The sequence below is a fragment of the Ixodes scapularis genome, unplaced genomic scaffold (genome assembly GCF_016920785.2).
Source record: "Ixodes scapularis isolate PalLabHiFi unplaced genomic scaffold, ASM1692078v2 PGA_scaffold4__175_contigs__length_147842914, whole genome shotgun sequence".
Lineage (NCBI taxonomy): Eukaryota > Metazoa > Arthropoda > Arachnida > Ixodida > Ixodidae > Ixodes > Ixodes scapularis.
Window position 1 is genome coordinate 42,578,758 of NW_024609879.1, and position 20,053 is coordinate 42,598,810.

Here is a 20,053-nt window from a genome sequence, read left to right on the forward strand (position 1 = left end):
GTACATTCAAGAAAAGTTTGAAAAAAATTGCTATTTTTAGGTGGTGTCCCTCCCAAGCTTGTAATGGTGGTGAGGGGCAATGAAGCAAAGATGACTGTACTTCCCAGTCAGCAGCGTTCGCTTATATCCCGCCACAGTGAACAAGCCGCATGTATGACGAGGCCCTCATTGACCCCAGCACTACTATTACTAGGAGTGGGCTGTGTTTCGGTGTTTAAAAAAATATAACAAATCAAGCCAAAAATAGGGATGCACTATCTTTCAGGGTTGGGGCATCTCCCGGTATTTTACTACTGCAGGGGTGCAGCATCTTCTAAAAACCAAACACGGTCTGTTCGCATTTCGTTTTGTGTCAACTGTGCATTTAAATTTTCACTTCATTACCCATTTATGGTTTCCTTTTGTCGTTTTCTTCTGGCTAAAACAAGGAATCTGGTAAACACCCAGAACTGCACGTGAGTTTATGCAGACTCTAGCACAAACGTTTCCCTTACAGTGGCTAAGTAAGTGTGAGGAGGACAGCAGAGACACACACACTTTTGTACAGACCTAGCATTAACCTTCAAAACTTGATTAGTGTCATTAACTTCAACAAACTGAAAAAATTTGCCCTCACTGAACCTACTCAGTACGTTGTTTTGAACATGTTGTGCTCTTACATACAAATCAACTTCCTTTAAGCAATCACATTCTGTGTGGTCTTTCGAGCAGTAGGCGACTATCTTAGTAATGCGACCAAAGACACCATTGCCACAATGTAAGAATTTTTCCTCCGAGATTTGTCCAGTTCAGCAGTGCAGAGCTTAAAACACCCAATTTCAATCTTTTTGTACTGTCTTCCAACATCCCTAACTTGTTCTTTCCCATAAAAATGAATGAGGCCATTGCGCGTGTACTGGACTTTCAAGTTGTATCCCTTCAGCAGGGCCTTAAATAAGTGGCTTATTTCCCCCCCCCCTCTCCCATTTGATGAGATGTAAATCTCCAAAGTCTTGGTAAGGCCTGGAGCAAAGAAAACTTGTCCACAATTTGCATATGTGGATAACGAGTTCCCTTCACAAGCCGCCCCAGTTTCCCATTAATGGACTCGAAGGGGTATAATGAGTAGCCCCAAGGCGGGCCCCACTCCATTGCACTATCGACAAGATGTATGAGCAGGTGTGTGTTGTATGTAACATGCTCTTTGCCATACAACTCCTGATACTTCTGGACAAAACCAAACATGGTGACCCTAAGGTCTCGGAGCTTTTGAATACAAAGTGATGGACCTAACAGGTAATGCATGATCTCAACAAACTGCATCCAATGGTTGAAATATTTCGAAGGAAGGATTCCTTTCAAAACTACAGGGGAGTAGTACAGCAGCCAGTTTCTCCATTCCGACGATTTCCACTCTTTCATGACATTCAGGGATCTGGGCAGTCTTGACATTTCCCAGATGGGCTGCAAGCCCATCAGCTTAGCATCCATATCCCTCATAAAGGGACGCAGGTTAAACGCGTCACGTCGCTTTGCCTTGAACCAGAGAAATGTGGTGGATCGCACGAAGCCTGAACATACGGCATGCATGTAATCTACCACAAAGCCTGTATTAAAGCTAAAAAAAGAAAGTAGTAAAAGAACGCTTGACCCTTTTACACCACAGCTTGGTTCGCCTTTACGCGCTTTGCGGGCATGCTGCGAGAAAGACTCGTGCGTCCTCCTTTTGGGAGGAGCAGCACCGGCTGGGTACACACGAGAATGCCCCTTCCCCTTTTCCACCACCTCGCCGGGCTCCTCACACCATGCGCATCCATATGCACCGTTAAACTGTGTCATCTGCATGAGTTCGCACCTTGCAACGGTGTCCACCGTGCAAGGCCCTGGGAATACCTTGGACACTCTGGTATTCCCTCCCTTGTCGGTCCATGAGATGCCACTCGACGACAGCTCATTCAATGCTTTCACAAAGGGCACAAGGAATGTATTCATAGATGGTTTCCCTGAACCAAACCATAGTCCAAACAATTGGAGCTTTTGCATTCGCTCCCTAAATGGAAGTTCATTAACTTGGACAAGCAAGGGCCAAATTCCAAAGTTGCTGCTTTCAAAAAGCGGTACACCATCAGTGTTAAAGGTTACAGTTAGGTCATCTGCACCCAGTGGGAGCCTACTGCAACCAAGACTTTCAGTCACGTCTGTTACATCGTACGACAAACGGTGTTTGCCTAGGATGCTGCCATTGCTCGTCTCAAGCATCTCACGGATTTGGCTAGCAAGATCTAAGGTAAAAAAGTAGGACAACGACTTCACAAGGTCGTTTTCATAATGCTTCATACCACACTGGTTACAACAGGCCTCACCGTCGCTAGGACCTAATTCTCCAATGTAACCCATGCAGCTGCTACAGTAGAAATGCCTAGTCTTCCTACCCACACTTCCAGCAAAATGCTTGAAAAAGCAGTATTTTGTTGTAGGATACTTTGTATCCTTTGGTAGATGAGAGTCAATCAGCTTGAGTACGCTCTCCGTGGCTTCCTTGGATGAACAGTGCCGAAGACTGTGGCCCATTACCATCAGGAGGCTTTCTGCCATTGACAGCTTGGCTGCTGGGTATAGCAGCTCATCCTGAACAGAATTTCAGTCACGTGTTAGAATATTTCACTACATAAAAATAACAAGAAAATAAACGGGCTATGGGAATGCATGATCATATCCAGAAAGCAACCCAACAAAAAGAACAGAAGACCGCACAACACCCCCTTCTTTTTTTTTAACATGACCAAACCAATGAAAAAGTGGATAACATAAATAGAAAGAACAGAAAAAACAGGCTACCTGCTGAACTTTCAACAACCTTGAAAACCCTGACTGACGCTGTGGTGGCTGCTCTCTGTAGGTGCTACTAGTGCCACTAAACAACCCAGGTAGCACACCATGTCGGCCGATACTGGGATTACGTCGGCCAGTACCGGGAGCTGTACGGCGGATCCCGGCCAGTGACGCCGGTAAGAAACCGATCCCGGCCGATATCGGGGACTCGTTGTCTAAACTGGCCAGCGTCAGCCGGAAAGTTCCCGATACCGGCCGACATCGTTTTCTTGCTGTAGTCACCGGCCAGTCTAGCCGTGGAGTTTCCGGTGACTGGCCAATATCGTTTTCTTGCTGTAGTCGCTGGCCAGTCTAGCCATGGAGTTTCCGGTGACTGGCCGACATCGTTTTCTTGCTGTAGTCACCGGCCAGTCTAGCCATGGAGTTTCCGGTGACTGGCCGATATCGTTTTCTTGCTGTAGTCACTGGCCAGTCTAGCCATGGAGTTTCCGGTGACTGGCCGACATCGTTTTCTTGCTGTAGTCAGCGGCCAGTCTAGCCATGGAGTTTCCGGCGACTGGCCGATATCGTTTTCTTTCTGTAATCACCGGCCAGTTCAGTCACGGAGTTTTCGGTGACTGACCGACAACATTTTCTCCCTGCTTTCTCATGCCATTCGAGCCATGCAAGTTTTGATATGTAACCGACATGACTTTTTCGCTGATATAGAAACTATATGATGGTTAGAAATAATCATTATGTTGGACATATGTCTTCAATATGCTAAAAGATGACACCTAATATTATCCTTGGCCTAGTATTAACGCCGCGTCATCCTTAAACCAGTTAACAAAGGCTTATTTCAGTTTTGTTAAAAAAGACGGTATCAAACATGGCTGTGGAATGAAAATTTAATTTGGTTTACATCTATTAATTTTTTAGAGAGCAGCTCTTAGACGCCCGTTTCCGGCTTGAGCGGCATCGCCGTCGCAGTCGCCGTCGCAGTCGCCGTCGGCGTAACCGCGGGTTGCATTATGGGAAACGTCCCATAATGCAACGCGCGGGTCTTACTTGTGACCCGCGCATTGCATTATGGGACGTTTCCCATAATGACGGCGTGTGTGACGTCATGAGGGTCCCGCGCGTTGCATTATGGGAAGCGTCCCATGATGCAACGCGCGGTCGGCGACGGCGACGCCAACATCGCCGTCGGCGTAACCGCGCGTTGCGTTATGGAAAACGTCCCATAATGCAACGCACCGTCTCATTTGTGACCCGCGTATTGCATTATGGGAAGCGTCTCATGATGCAACGCGCGGGTCGGCGGCGCCAACGTCGCCGTCGGCGTAACCACGCGTTGAGTTATGGGAAACGTCCTATAATGCAATGTGCAGTCTCATTCGTGACCCGCGCATTGCATTATGGGACATTTCCTATAATGACGTCACAATTGACGTCACGTGTGACGTCACAAGGGTCCCGCACGTTGCATTATGGAAAAAGTCCAATGATACAACGCGCGGGTCACTCGTGACCCGCGCGTTGCATCGTGGCGGCGAAACTTGCTTTCGATGAGTTGGGCATTTTTACTGCGGCACTGCGCTTCCGTAAAAATTTCCACATGTTCTCAACGGCAAGTCTCAGGGCTTAAGCGCGAGACACATGGACGGCAGAGTCGTCCGATCCGACGTCCGATCCGACAGTCCGAACGCCGCTCCGAATTGCCGCACGCGACAGTTTGAGACACACGCTTCCGACCTTGCATGCGACACGACGATCCGTTCGGCTCTGCCCAGGAGATCCAAGCACTCCAGCGTAGGTTTGCGTTCAAAGATCTCTGGTCCTAGATTGACGGTTTAGCTTGCACGAGCGAAGTTGGGAGCTTGTTCTCGCTAGCGCGTGCATTCTCTGCCGGGGCCATCTATTTCGAATGGGTCAGCGGGATCCACGCGTCCGGCTTCCCGTCGCCCGTCCCGTTTTCTTATTCGTCCCGCCAGGCCCAGTACGACATCATGACGTTCGCGCTAGCTGTGCTGTCATTGGCTGGACGCATCCGACAATCCGTCCGCCGTGCGAAACTATCTGGCGCGTTGGACGCACGTCGGATCGCCGATCCGACGTCTGATGCGACCAAATTTTTCGGATCAGGCAGTCGTATTGCCGAATCGGACGTCGGATCGGATGGTTTTTTCGCGCATGTGTCTCGCGCTTTACACAGGGGTTTAAAGAGCTTTTTCGACGAATGAGCACGAAAGAGTAGAAAACGTGTCTTCAGCATGTTGCCACCAGCCTCCGCAACGCTCCAAAAACGCGATTTTTCAACATGCAAATCGCCGATCGGTGGCTTCACTCTCGCGCTGGAGCTGCAGCGACCAAGCGGGGATGCGCGATCGAGCCCTTTGCCCAGGCAGATGCCGAGCGCTCCGCGCAAGCGGTCGTTGAGCGGTCGGCCTCAGTAAAGCGCGAAACAAATGTACGACGAAACTGTCCGATCCGACGTCCGACCGCGCAATACGACGGTCGGAGGCGAGGGTTTTCGTAGCATCGGAGAGCGTTGAAAACCCTCGCCTCCGACCGTCGTATTGCGCGGTGGGACGTCGGATCGGACGGTTTCGTCGTACATGTGTCTCCCGCTTAAGCGATCCACCCAGTTGCACGCGCTGCCACCGCTTTCATAGCGTCTGCCCTCGCTTTTTAACAGTTTCGGTTCAAAAATGTTGATTGTTACTACTTGATTAACGGTGACCCCGACGTTACGACATAATTTATTTTTCCCTACAGTTATATAAACCCGATGAGTCATTGTATTGTACTTTTGAATATATTGTACATTCGTGAAAAGTCAGATAATCGAAAACTCAAGCGGCGCATTCGGTCACGGCGTGATAGCATGAAAGGAAACTGCTCAATCGAAACCGAAACTGAGTGGCCAACTAGTTCCCAGAGGGCACTCCGTCGAAACGTCGCGTATTTCTTCCTGCCCCCGTTTTTTTTTTCTTTTTTTTTTTTTTTAGAGTAGCACAGTAGCACAATTATATATTTGCGAATTCGTGTTTAGACTAGAACAGACCTCATCCAGCATCGAGCCAGCTGTTGATAGACTTTGCTAGAAAGCCGATCCAGCATCCAATCCAAAGCCGGACAAGGTGAGCAAACACAAATGGCGAGCGGGACGTTGGCGTGGTTCGCGGCATGGTTCAGGTACGGTGGCTCCAGGGTTGAAAAATTGTATGTGACCGTGGTGGCGAGTGAAAGCACTGCATCTAAATCTATGCGGGGCAGAAGTCGCTCGAAGTTACCGCCTGTGCTTTGATTTTGATGTTCGTGTTCTGTCGGTTTCGTCGTATGTAGGCCTAGTGAACCAACTTCCGCTCAACAACGCTTGCTGGTGGTTGACTCGACGGTGTTGACGGCCCTTCGCCGTATCCCGACGATCGTTTCGTCGGCATGTCCCGCAAGACGGAGTAGCCGTCAAGTAAGAGAAATTACGAGCAGCAGGAAAGGGATGCGGCCGCGTATTATTTCGTAGTGGCGAGCGGCGGCACTTTTCTGTTTACGTTCGCGCACGTTTTTGCATCGGCTTCTGCCCGTTCGTAGTGTAGATGCCCTTTGCCTTTCGTCGCATCGCGCTGTTTCCACGCTTCGAGCGCACCTTCGGGGCTCCTGGCCGAGTATGGACGAATGTCGCGCCGCTAGCCCGGCGAGACGGTGACCGGTCAGCGGCGGCCTCCGTGTGTTGTAAGCGTTGAAGTGAAATTAAGGGGGGGGGGGGGAAATAGAGTCAATCGTGTACGCGCGCACGGCGCATTTGTCACTGACTTGGGTTAGGGTGAGGGGAGAAGATAGAAGTAGGAGTCGGTAAAGCCCCTTGATAAAGGTGTTTTCACAAGTACCGCCAACCATTGTTGTGGAAATGCGCAAGACACGTGCCACGAGCGGGTGCTCCGCCGCCATTCGCTTCCAAGGGCCGCTCATTTCAGTGCTGCGCCGCCATTTGCTTCCAAGGGCCTCTCGAGACATGGGCCACGTGTGCTCGCGCATTTGGCGCTACTTGCAAAGACAAACGAAAACATATCGAGGGGCTTTAGGAGTCGGGCGTCAGGAGCGTCGTCTCACCGTCCCGCGAGCTCGTCATCCCATCGTCGCGCTTAATCCGCGCGCGTGCGTGCGTGCGTGCGTGCGTGTGTGTGTGTGTGTGTGTGTGTGTGTGTGTGTGCGCGCGCGTGCGTGCGCGCGTGCGTGCGTGCGTGCGTGCGCGCGTGTGTGTGCGTGCGCGTGTGTGTGCGTGTGTGTGGGTGTGGGGGGGGGGGTTTAGCACTGGTGGCTGGCACCGTGCGGCATGGAGAATAGAAGGGTAGGAGAGGGCATGACGTCAGCCGCGTAGCCTCCACAAGCCATGCTCCCTTGACGCCTCGCCTCTTTCGCATTTTCCTCCTTACTCTCACCACATCACGTTACCGTAGCTAGCCTTCGTCTAGCTATGGTGTACTAGGATACACCACAGCGTAGCCTTCGATCTAATAAAACCTACCGGACGGAGCGCGCGCAAGCCTGCAAGGAGTCCTTGTACAATCAACCATCCATTTCACACGTGACATGTCACGCGCACCAATCGTCAGACAGATCTGCGGTCACGCTGGGCACAAAATCGTTTAAACTTTTTATGACTAGGCTTCACCAATATTGCAACGTGCCCCCTCCTAGTACTTCTAACCTCCTTGCCGTGCGGGTACCGTGCGGTGTCCGGTGATCAAGGCGGTCTCCGGGGGCGACCGCGCCGTGTTGGTGGAGGCATGCTAGCTCGCCGAGACGCTGCTGGCGGGGCATTGGTTTGTGCCGTCCGCGAGACGCTTGTCCGTTATTTTATTTATCCTTGCATCAGGTTTTAGATTATGGCGGTAACCTTGCATTGTTTGCCATAGTTCGCAAAGTCGTAACCATTTTTCTACAGGCGACTCCTAGAGTCGCTCGTCAAATTTTGCAACACGCAATACAACTTTTTTTTTTTTTTCGACACAACATTTTTTTTGCATTATAACTTAGCGGTATATCGAAACTTTCTGCTCGTAGCGCAATCGCACCAATGCTGAAAAATTCCGCACATACTGGCTAACTGTCATCTTCGTAAGCTCGGCTCGTTTTTCCGAGTTCACATCAAACAAAACTAGGTTCCTTCTATGAAAATACAGTGTACCGTTAAATATCGGGCAAGCGTGCACTCAAACTTTGGAAATAATCGCAAAAAAATGGGGGATGGGTGCTTGTCCGGTCGTCAATTTTACATGTAAATGTACTGTGCGTATTTCCTCAGATCTCACAAATTTGGTAATGGGCGCTTAATGTGGAATGGGTGGTTGCACGGTATTCTACGGTATGTCCAGGCAGTTAGCGGCATCCTACGCCTTGGTAAGCACAACCGCGCGTTGTGAAGTCCACCACCGGCATGGCACAGGGCCCTGTCCGTACCTAGCGTGCCGTCATATGCAAGGAATGTATACTCCGTTCGCCCCTAAGCTGAGACTAGAATCTCCGCCTTCAGTGCGAGCTCGCTGGCTTCTGCAGTGCTTTGGTTGCGCGTGCCTGCGTGATCGCACTTGTGTTAGCAAGGGCAGAAAGCTTGCGTTGAAGGCCGAGCTTCTAGTCTCAGCTTAAAAATGAACGGAGTATAGTCGAAACGCCATTGCCATTTCTTGAAAAACTGGATGTAAATAAGCTATTTGCACGAAACCTCGGTATCATGAAACCGTTGCAAGTAAAAAGCTACAAAGCATGGTGTAAACAGACCTTTACGCGAAATGAGCACCGTTTTTCTCTTTTACTGCTACTTTTATTACTTGGCGTATACCGGAATGCGACGCCGTCGTGTTTCATTGTGGCCGTGCATGGGGATATAGCCATGGAGTTATTATAATATATGCTAAAGGTTGCGAAGACCTGACAGTGTGAAGTAACTTGAATGAACATCATGTCTGACCACGCCTTTTATTCTAGTGAGGAGGAGTACTGTTCATCGAAGAGAATGACGAAATAACGGTGGCGTCCGTCCCTCTGTTGTGGTTCGACGTGAGTATGAAACAACGGCGGGTGGCCAAGCAAAATGTCTGGGGCGGACATCTTGTCTCGTGTGCGACCGGGCCAAGCACCAGACCCTGACTGGCCTTCGTTCAGAGCATCAAGTTTGCAGAAATGCAGTAAGTATTATTTTGTACTGTTCCTTTTCATCTGAAGTCCTGATAATGTGCTAATACACGTTTTTGATCTGCCCTCTGTTAGCATGCTTGACCAGATTAGCTTGCGTGCAGTTGCTCAATTTAGTTAGCTCCATAATCTTCGTAGTGACACATGCACAATTACAGTAGTGACCGAGTCCTTCAATACGCTACTGGTCACAAAACTTTCTCGTAATGCTGTGGGAAAGCATTGCATGCTGCAAAGAACGACCGTGGTGCTGTCCTACTCTGGAGAGGTTTTAGACGGACAGCTTAGATGCTTGTTTTTAGGTGCAGCAAGTTCGCTTCGGCGCCGTGCTGTGCAGCTTCTGTTTGTACCTTGAAATGTTGTACCAATGACCCGATTTTGGTGTTTTGTGAGATTGAGATCTCGTCAGGCTTGTACTGAGGGAGCTGACCTTTCTTTAACAGACACGTCGCCTGCTAACGTGAGTAAATAGGGAGGGTTTGTCTGCCCTAGAGTGTCATTTGCTGCGGGAAACAAGACGCCGTTGCGTCGTCTGCTACCAGAACCGAAGAAAGGTGGATCATCTGTTACACACTGTATGCTGCAAGTGAAACGATAGAAAACAAAGTTGTATTGGGAACTTCTGCTATTTAACAAGGGGCGCAATTGATGACCTGTGCTTTACTTGGAAGTGCCAATTCATTCTAAAACGTCATATGCCTAGGTGCGAGGTATCATGTGACCACAGAGCAGCCGCTTGCAGCCAATTTCATTTTCTATACCAGGGCAAGTGTTCTTAATGGGATTCTCTCCCATTCTTGGACGGTTGATGGTTAAAAAAAGAGGCCGTCCTGAAAGCCCAGAAAATGGCAGTTCCAACAAGTGTACAAGCACCAAGCTAGGCCTAATAGGCACGGACCTATATATCAGATTTTTAAACTGGTGCTTATCGCAGCCAAGCGCAGCGCGTCTCGCGTGCGTCGCCGACGAATCAGTATTTTTATTTCCTTTGATTGTCAAAAACATCTTAAAACTTTGTGGGAGCATTCATTTTGACCATACAAGCCAAAACTGTGAAGTTCTGAAAATTGGGGCTGTGTCTCCTTTTTAGAAAGTTTATTTGATTAACACATTTTTTAAATTAAATTTATGAATATTGCATACAAATTATAACGTCTCTTAAATTTTTACAAAAATTTGAAACACTCACTGTGTCTGGCAACTGTTCCAAAGCTACCCAAACCATCCGAAACACCTGAAGGTTCAAGCGCTCTTCTGAAACTTCCCGAAACCCAAGTTTCTGAAAAAGTTTCTTCGCATCATCAGTGCATAATGTTGATCAGCAAAATGGATAATGCTTTCTTATGCCTTGGTTACCTTGCAGCCTTCGACGCTCAGCTGCTTAGGCAGTGATAGACCTGCACATCCAGAATGGGCACCTACAGCAGCAGAACAGGGAACTGCAAGTCTGTTGGGCAGGTGCTCGGGCACGTGGTGTCTTTCAAGCACCAGGGAGAGCAGGCGAGGCCCGGGGAACAGGCGACGCCCCAGGAACTGGCCAGGCCTGAACCACCCGAGCTGTTCCTGATGCCTCTCCGCAACATGGAACAGCTTAGTGCTGCAGAAGCGCAGCTGAAGAACTTCACCAACAGGACACTGCCGGTATTTATGTGTCCTCTTTTTCACAATATTGACGGGTATAAGGCTGCGATTCTTACTTTGTGGTTTAACTTGGGCCTTTTACCGTAATATTTCAAATGGATGCCCACCCAAACTATGTTTTAAGCACAGTCGGTGGCAAATTAAAAATGAGTAAGTTGCGCTACCTTCATTACGGGCCTTCTGTTATTTATAACAGCAGAGTGCATGCACAGCCAATGCACAATGGAAGGCTATTTATTGTAAGGGGTACCCTTAACCTGAACCCTGCAATAGAATTGTCTCAAGGTGACGCAACGCCAGTTGCCTGTTTTGCAAGTCAACTTTAGTAACCTGCGTAAAGTTTTTGCAATTGTTAAACTGCGTTTCATAGAGGCTACTGAAGGGAGAAATGATAGACGGTGGCCACCAAAAATTAAATATTTGTGCATCATTACATTTTTGAACAGTTCTTTCCACCCGAAGGTCGTGTAGACAAGAGGCCTTCATGTGCATCCTCATTGAATGGCATTTTAAGTCTTTTTCAACTGCCGCTTCTTGAAATATTTTTAAGTAAAACATTTCACAACGGGGGAAGTAAAATCGCCCAACACATTTGCCTTTGGGTGCTTACAATATGTCGGCCTGCAAATAATCATAAATCATGCTGATTTGCTACGACACTTCTGCCCGTTTTATCCTTCGAAGTTAAATTCCGCACCTGCAACAACTCTCGCCGTGAGTATGTGTGCGGAGCACGCACAAACCTGCCTGCGTGCTTTTTGTGTTTAATGCTTGCTTGACAGAAGGATCGAGATGCTGTAGTATATATTGGGCTTCTTTTGGTTTTGTTCCTGTTCTCACTTGAGGCTATAGTCAAGAGATGTAAATATTTAGGGCGATAAATTCATTTGTGCTTTCGGCATCTGCTACAGAAGTAAAGGTACATGCTTGAAAATAACTTTTAGCCGGGTCTAAAATCGCTTTTGAGTGTGCCTACCATATGCATATGCCCAAACAAATTTGTAAGGGGTTGCCAGATAAATCTTAATTAACTCCATCTTTACTTTATATTAGTAGTGCATTTCCAAAATGAGATGTTAACCCGTCCTAACCGAAGGTCACCCTATGAGAGGAAATCAAAATTTCCAAGGTGAAAGAGTAACTGTCATTGCATCTGCCACTTTATTCAGGGGGTGTGAGTGCATGCGGAGCTGTGTCTCCAGGCATAGCATACGGTAGTCGCACAAGCGATTATTACACGAGGCGAGCTTGAGCTGAGTAAGTTGGTTCATTGGCCTACAGGGCCACCACTGAGTCAGCACTAAACAAAAATATGGAAAGATAACTACTCATACTGTGCTGCTGTTGCCAATTTTTGCAACTATGATGACGGTTTTGGTCAATTCCTGCCTTTTTATGCCTTTTTCAATTCCAGTCTTCGTAAAGTTGTAAAATAGGTGATAAATTTGCAGGGTGACTAGCCGGCAGCTAGACTAAGCGTTAACAAAGTCAAGATGTGCAGGGTCTTTTATGCACTGTTTTGAGAACCACATACATTATTAAAATTACCGAGTGGATGCTGATGGGCAAAGAGGATCCATCAAAACGTTTGCACAATTTGAACGTTGCAACGAATTTGACTGACTAATGAGATTTAGCGGAGTATGAAGGGAAATATTTTAATCTTTCTGGTTTTGTCTAAGACAGGTAGAGTTGCCATATATTCTAATATTTTTTATTCTCTCTCTAGTAAATATTGTAACCTTTTGATGCATGTATAGTGTGGCTTGCTGCATTTACCTGGGCATTCACATTCTCTTACTTGAGACATGTTCATACCATTGTATCTGCATATGAATAACTTCATTGACATATTGAGAACACATTTTGTCTTTCTAGGAGGAGCAGCTCGTGTCTCTAGGAGACAGCAAGAACCTGCAGAAGGTGGTGCGAGAGGTGGTGGGACGCCTGTTCTCAAAGCAAATCCAGGAGCAGTTCTCCGGCCCTTCTGGGCTACCAAGGAAAGTCAAGGTTCAAGGATGCCATGATGTGTAAGGTGGTCATCGGTAATGCATATTCTTTACTAGCTATTAAATTGATGGCATCTCTATTGGAGCTCAATAGACAAGCACTATCTTTGAAATATGTTGACAATTAAAGGGAAACTGAAACACTTCTTGACAAAAAAAACGAGTTATAGGTGACTTCTGGCATATTTTTGTCCTGTGAATCTGAATATCGCTTTCGTTTTCCCCGAAGGTGTAACTAGACGCGAGAAAACACGAAAAGCCTCAGAGCAGTCGTGACGTCGTACTAGGATCTTTAGGGCGCCAAGCATGTGTCGCTCGTGTGGGCGGCGCGTGCAATTGCAAGCTTGCCAGTTGTATTTTTCCACACTGACGCCAGTTGTGGCATCTATTTCTGACCTTTTTACAAATTCAAGAGTTCACGTGCATAGGTTTGACAGGAGCTGAAGATGAGCGAGAGCAGAAATTCCGAAAACTCCCAGCATGACGTCACGCCCCGGGAAGGAGGGGCTTCAGCTGTACGTAAAAATTATTTTATGCAGCCTCCATGCACCAGATTGAAAAATTAAACTCGATATTCGTGATCCTGGAGGCCATATCAAGACGATTTTTGGTGTTCTTCCTCAAATACAGAACAGCTTCAGTTTCCCGTTAAGTTTTGCGATATGCAAAATTTAAGTCGTAAATTCCTGTCGTTTTTTTTTTTTTTTTAATTTGATTTGCATTTTTTTATATGAATATCTCCTGTGTTAGCATTCTCGGAACCTTCATACTGAAAAGCAGCGTTTTGAAGGAACTGTGAAAAAAGGTTTTTGTTGGTCTTGTCTTGTTATCCTGTTAGTTTCCAGGTTGAAAATCTAATGACGACCATTTAGAGGCCTTGGTCTGTAGAGTGTCAGTTGGGGAAGTTTTGCTCTTTTTTTAGCCACTCGTCTCTGCGCCCCACCCCTTCTTGCCCCCCGCCCCGTCTCGCCCCCCATTTCACATTAATAGGATGTTGCGTGAAATAGCCATATGCCTCCATAGAATCTGCACCTTAGCGTGGTAGCCAAACCCACAATCTCCACCTCTGTGGTGCTCTCTTTCTGTCACCTTTGAATTGCAGGCTAGGTGAGGGACCTATATTTACACAAAGGACACGCTCACAAACTGCAGTGTGTGAACAGCACCTTGTGTGTAGCTAATATGCAAGATATTGGCTTCCCCTATCCTTCAACTAATCTGTGTGATCTGACAATTCTCTTTACAGGTTCCATACAAAGTTGCACTCGTGCAGCCTGGACGCGGTGCAGAAGTGGCTGACGGGCAGGGAGGCGGGCAAGGGCAATAGAGTTAAAAAGGCGGACACTCCACTGGTGGTTCCAACCGCCTTTGACGATGAGGGACACTCTGGCTGAGGAGCTAGCTGCTATGGATGCACGAGTCACAATAAAGAATGTCACGGTAAAAAAAATTTTGTATGTTCCCTTCTTGTACTACCAACAATATGCATCTGGACGACAGATGAATGGGACATGTCGTCTCAACGAGTATACAATAATTGCCATGAGTATACTGTATACATGGAGAAAGTCAATTGTTCACACAGAATTGTTTCTTAAAATTGCACACATACTAAACCGGCTTTTTTCAATTCAAGTCCGAAAAAGATGTTAAAAACGGTCAGCACCTATAAAAGATATGAAAACCAATAAAATAGTTCGGACTGAGAAATTTAGCATTTCCACATTTAAGTCAATTTGATCTACTGAGAAGTTAGCTGTTCAAAAATGCAGTAGGATGTCATTCCTGGGCTTTAAAGCCTTACACAGCTAGCATTCTGCTGGTTCTATGCTGGGCACACTGAATGACGCATACGCTGGTGCTGATCCGCAATTTCTCAGGCACTGACCCGCAATTACGCTGGCACTGATCTGATTTTACGCTGGGACTAATCCGCAATTGGACTGGCTCTGACCCGGAAACACGCTGGCACACTGATGGTTTCCTACCGTACCACCGGTTCCATGCCGGGGATCTGTGTCGGGAGCTCGCTGGGAACATCCCGTATTCCCGGCATCCCGGTTTCCCAATAAGTTCCCGGTACCGGCCAGATTCCGGCATTGGGCCCGGCCGATGTCGCCCCTTGGGGCGTTTCCGGTACTGGCCGGTATCGGTATCCCGGCAGGCCAATACCGCCCCAACCCCAACCCGGCGTGTTGTGCTACTTGGGAAGCTACGCTTCAGAGTAAAGGCACTCGCCCATATTTTGGCTTAAAATCATGGTTGCCAGTTATCTGAAGGTTTATCTGAAATCACAGGAAACCATTTTTTGTCCTCGAAAATGTTTACACAGTTCGAGACAAAGCAAAGCAATACCACATGAGCTTCCGAACGCTGAATCTAATGCTGAGGAAGTTGCACTTTTGAATCATGACGATCGGCAGTTCCGCCTGCTCTGCACAAGCACTAAAATGGCGGCACCCACAACAATGTCGGGGAACGAGGTGCCAATACTCTGCGCAGCTCATTTAGTGGCTCTAGGTGTTACATCTGTTAAAAACAGAGTCTGGGAGCAATAATTAAAATGATAGTTGTGTGTCATTGACCTTTTAAGTGTGTTTGCAAAAGCAGTCGAGGTCCTATTTGCCAACTTGTGCATCTAAAAAATTGTGCGGAATCAGATATGAAAATAATTTGGCAGAAACACGAAGCAAATGAAAAAGACAGGCCTTGTAAGCACTATAATTTGTTGGCCTAGTTGTTTGAACATCACGAAAATAGAAAGTGCCAAGTACAAGGACAATTGGAATACTACACAGGACAAATGCTTGTCCTGTGTAGTCTTCCATTTGTCCTTGTCTTTTGCGCTATTTTCGTCTTGCAAGCACTCTTAGATGTAGCCTCCATATCAGCGACCAAAGCCAGCAACAGGATAAGAAAACAGCAGGTTCCTATTTACTGAAGTAAAAGAAAATGAGAGCAGAGAGTCGGCACTGTTTTTGTGTTCTGTATCTTATCCCTGTGTTTCTCCTTTCCACAGCCCCTTCTCCGTACCTGTGGAAAGGAAAGGAGAAGGGGCTGTGTTCCTTTTCCTCTCCTGCTCGCCTCTCATTTAGGGGAAACGTTTCTGCTAAATTTAGCGGAAATCTTTCCCCGCTAAATTTCGCAGAAACATTTCCCCGCTAAATCTAGCAGAAAATTTTCCCCACTATATTTAGCAGGAAATTTTTCCACTAAATTTAGTAGAAACGTTTCCCCTAAATGAGAGGCAAGCAGGAGAGGAAAAGGAACACAGCCCCTTCTCCGTAACTTTCCCTCCTCCTACAGAGATGCACTCTGATTCGGCATTACAGGGAGTTGTAAACGGCTTTCATTTTTTAAAGTTGTTTTAAGTGTGTGCCACATCATGTAAAACTGGGAACTTGAGTTACACAAGTTGCTTAGATGCTGCTTTGTCACTGACCTTAGTTTCATGCCTTAGCGGTGGAAAGAACAGTTTTCTGGACGGGCTAAAACGGATATCTCTGGTGCGGTGTCCAAGCGAGCATCTCTGTTGTGTAGAAACGGTCACTACCGATGGGAGCGACAAACATCTGCAAAGTGTCCCTGAGAAGAATTCCTCGACTGTGTGGACCACTTTCTCCACTTCTCAATTCAAGTGTGGAAACCGACCACCTGCCCTTGGTGTCTCTTTTCGGGAAGGTGGAGTTGGACATGCTTCCACACCCCATCCAACGTCTTTGCCTCAAGCTCATGCAGTATCGCTTGAGGAGTGAGCAGTTGGTGTTCTGAACAGGCGTGTCAAGCGAGGCGTGCATGCGCCTGAAATGTCATAGCAACAAGTTTTTTTGTTTTATCCTTTTTTTTTTAGTTTTGTTGGCAGGAGACGCTGTCAAAAGAGGCTCCTCGGGCATGTGCCAACAGGACTTTATCTGGTTGATCAGGTCGCACCATTCACCGTGCTGCGTGTCCTTACCTATACAGTATCTTACACCGTCACAATGTTTTCCAAGATTTTGATGCTATTAAATTCCTTGTTTCGTTTCGCAAAAATGCAGCTGCCATGTTTCCCTTGAGAAAAATATTCTCATTCAAGTTCTGAATCTATTGCCAGGTCAGCTGTCTACTCCTTGTATTGAAGAATATTGCATCAATTATATAAGTTCAGGGTGCAAAACAGAAGGAAAAGCATATTGCAATTATTGTACGCAATCAGCATTCCAGAACGAATATTTTAGCCCCTAGCATTGTGTATGAACAAGCAACCGTTTTGGTTTCGGTTTAATCGTTGTTCGCCAGGCAATTTTGAGCTTTCGTCTTAAACAGGCCTCTCAGTTTAGGGAAGTAAATTTTCAAAGCGGCCGAGGCAACCGCTTCCCGCGCGCGCTCAACGTCAACCACCAATAAAACGTTTTGTGAGGTTATGAAATGCTCAAGGGCAAAGAGAAATTTAGACGTAACAAGTCACAAACCAGCTCGCTTCTTGACCCCGGATTCGCCGAGGTAGGAGCATCCGACTCATCTTCAGAATCAGATGATGACGGGTCGGATGAGTCCTCCGACGATGACGGGTCCGGCGAGTCCTCCGACGATGACAACTTGTTCCCGGTCTCGTCCTCGCTTTCGGCTGCCGAGTCCATCGCAGCCGCCGTGTCGACTGTGATGGGACAACAATGATTTTCATTATGAGTGGTGAATGCCCGGATGCAATCGTGTGGAAACCGTGGAAACAGAAAAGTTATAATGAATATATAACCCACCACAAGCGCGGTGGCCGGCATCTGCATTGTCTCCGTCGCTGTTGGCACACGATTGACTCTGTGGGGTCGCAGCTCTAGTGGCTCCAGTGGCTTGAGACTGGCCAGGTGTGTCGTTGTCCTCAGCATGGTTCTCGGAATCGTCCGACTCAACAGTAGGACGCTCGACAGTCCGACGATTCTTTATGCGGCACTTCGAGCGGATAGGAATCTTGCAATTGGTGTTCCAAAGGTATTCGCTGTACTGTCGCTTACCAGGCATTTCAGATTGCAAACGGCATCGGCGGCCTCAACAAACAGCAACAACCGGACCTTACGCCTCGCTGATCACGGAGACGGCGGAAAACGCAACAAGCGATAACTGCGAAAACGCCGACGCTGCCGACGCTACGACGCTACGTCAACTGGATTCGGTTCGTCCCTTCGCCACTCGCGGTAGAGCTATAACTCCCGCCGAACAAGAATATTATTGTACGTCACACATTTGCACCACTTTTAAGGTAACAAGAGTTCATCGGAGTCGCTGTAGTCACCCTGAAAAAAAAAAAGGGAAACCCCGAAGGGCGAGTGCTTTTTGTGAATTAAAACGATTGGCTGTTTCTGACAATAAAATATTTTGCCTGAAACTAAAGTTGGTTGTTTTGGGCAACTTATTGGTTTCGGAGCGGCAATACTATTTTTCATTTTGGGCTACATCCAAGGAGGTTGCTACATCGCACCAACGTTAGTCGCACTGTGACATCCGGACGTACAATCAGGCTAGGTGGCGCAAGCTGCTACCCAATACAAAGGGTACAGCCGCTAGCATTTATCTACCCACCCAATCCAATCCAAGCAACCAAGCCGCTTCTTTTCTTTCGTCTTTGTTGGCGGTTGCGTTGTTTGCGTGTTGTATCGGAAGGTTTACGGGGCCGGCGGTACAGGCAAGATGACACATATCCTTATTAAGTGGGTAGGCGAAGATAAGTGGGATGTTTATCCCGTTAAAGCGTTAGACAACCCGGCCATCGGTGTGCAGCTAATGTCTGAGGAGGGAGCTATAAAAAAATTACGCAGGCAGGTCGTTGATGTAAGATGGAAGGTGGATGAAGACCCGTCACCCGCCACGCTCTTAGATTTCGGTAAGTGTTGCTAAACTTTTTGACCGTTTGTTAGTATGGTTTAGTCATTTTCAGTGAAACAGCCTCGAAGAATGTGCGCGATGTCTTCTGTGTATGTTTATTTTTAGATAAAGGACGGCAGGCCGTTGAGTAGATGCAATTTTTCAAACAATGCACCTAGGCTCGAAACGTAGGTTTCCTACATTTTTAGCATTTGGTTGGTTGCCGACTTTTCTTTATTGTTTCCGAACCAGATAGGATTCTCTGAAATGTTTACTTTCATATTTATTTCTCGCAGGAAGTGAGGGAGCGATGGAAGGCAAGCGCACGCAAATGGCGAAGGGTGCGCCGGACGCCGGAGCCTCGACGGCAAAGGTTGGTATGCCGCTCTTATATAGGGTGATTGAAATAATGAGGCTTGCTGTTAAACGGACCGCGAAAATTGACTACACGCAGAGCTAATACTTTTGTCAGAAGTGTATTCTTCATTATCTATACTTGGCGTCAGTCCCTCGTTACTTCGTTGTCAAAGCTACTTTCGCCAGCGTGGGACTTTTATGTTCTAGACCAGTGGTTCTCAAGCATGGATGTGTTGGGAACCCCTTGGGTACCCGCCACAGTTATGGGGGACCCCATGCCAGCGGGAGAAGGGGAAAGGGGGGGGGTTGCTATAATAGTACTAAAGACTACTAAGTGCAGTGTGTACTATAAAGACTACTAAGTGCAGTGTGAAAAGGGCATCCTTTACTGTTATATAGAGAGGAGAAGAGAGAAGCATCAAACAAATGGATGGATCGATGGTAATGACTGTACCCCGTATAAACTTGTGCCACCTAGCGAGGGTCAGCAAAAAACAGCTTTTCTTTTCATGCGAGGGTGTGCCAGGAAGCCTTGAGGCTTGACGCCAGGGACTCGCGGACCCCAGTGGGTCTGCGAAACTTCATTTGAGAACCACTGTTCTAAATAAAAGTCGTTCATGACATGCCATTGATTGCCTTTGTTTTAAAGAACTTCGTCTATGCATTTCAGTGTAGCTGTGAGGCTAAAATAAAGGTTCTCGAAGAAGAGAATGAGTTACTCCGGGAGCGCCTCAGAGTCGCAGAAACTAACTGTGGTAAGTTCAACATTTTGTCGTTAACAAATCTGCTATATATTTCGGCGTTCCGTGATGTGACGCCTTTTTATAAATTTTTCACTGTTTACCAGCATGCCACCATTGTTGAATGAAGCAACCCCAGGCTAGCGTGGGTTGGCAACAGGATAAGTATTCAATACAAGTGCCACCCACTAGCATTATGCACCTGCTTGATGTCCCCTGCTGTTGTGAAAATGGTTCTTTATAAACGCTGCAGTGCATCCTTTGCTTTGCGACATTGGGATTTCAGGCAGGAGACTAGTGGGCGAAAGTCGCTCCTGGTCGTGCGAGATGAGATGGTCGCGTTTGAAGAGAGGTATTTTTGGGAAAATGCACAAGATGTGGGCCAGGCCGGGCTTTGCATTTACCTCAACAAGATGTAAATCTGCCTTCGTGAATACCAAACACAAAACGGGCATGAATGGGCCCCTAAAATTTAGCGTC

The 20,053-nt window shown here is 47.3% G+C and overlaps 1 protein-coding gene and 1 long non-coding RNA gene across 2 annotated transcripts; one reads left to right on the plus strand and one right to left on the minus strand.

Moving 5' to 3' along the window:
• Positions 1 to 942: 942 nt before the first annotated feature.
• LOC120836077 lies at positions 943 to 17,693 on the minus strand. Its single transcript, XM_040214677.1, has 3 exons — positions 17,378 to 17,693; positions 17,090 to 17,274; positions 943 to 2,607 (listed from the first exon to the last, which is right to left on the minus strand). Exons 1-3 carry the CDS (start codon positions 17,634 to 17,636, stop codon positions 943 to 945), a joined length of 2,109 nt encoding a protein of 702 aa, XP_040070611.1. The 5' UTR covers positions 17,637 to 17,693.
• Positions 17,694 to 18,326: 633 nt separating this feature from the next.
• LOC120843328 lies at positions 18,327 to 19,548 on the plus strand. The gene is made up of 3 exons (XR_005716147.3): positions 18,327 to 18,495; positions 18,773 to 18,849; positions 19,504 to 19,548. It is a non-coding gene; the product is annotated as an uncharacterized LOC120843328 (long non-coding RNA).
• Positions 19,549 to 20,053: the final 505 nt, after the last annotated feature.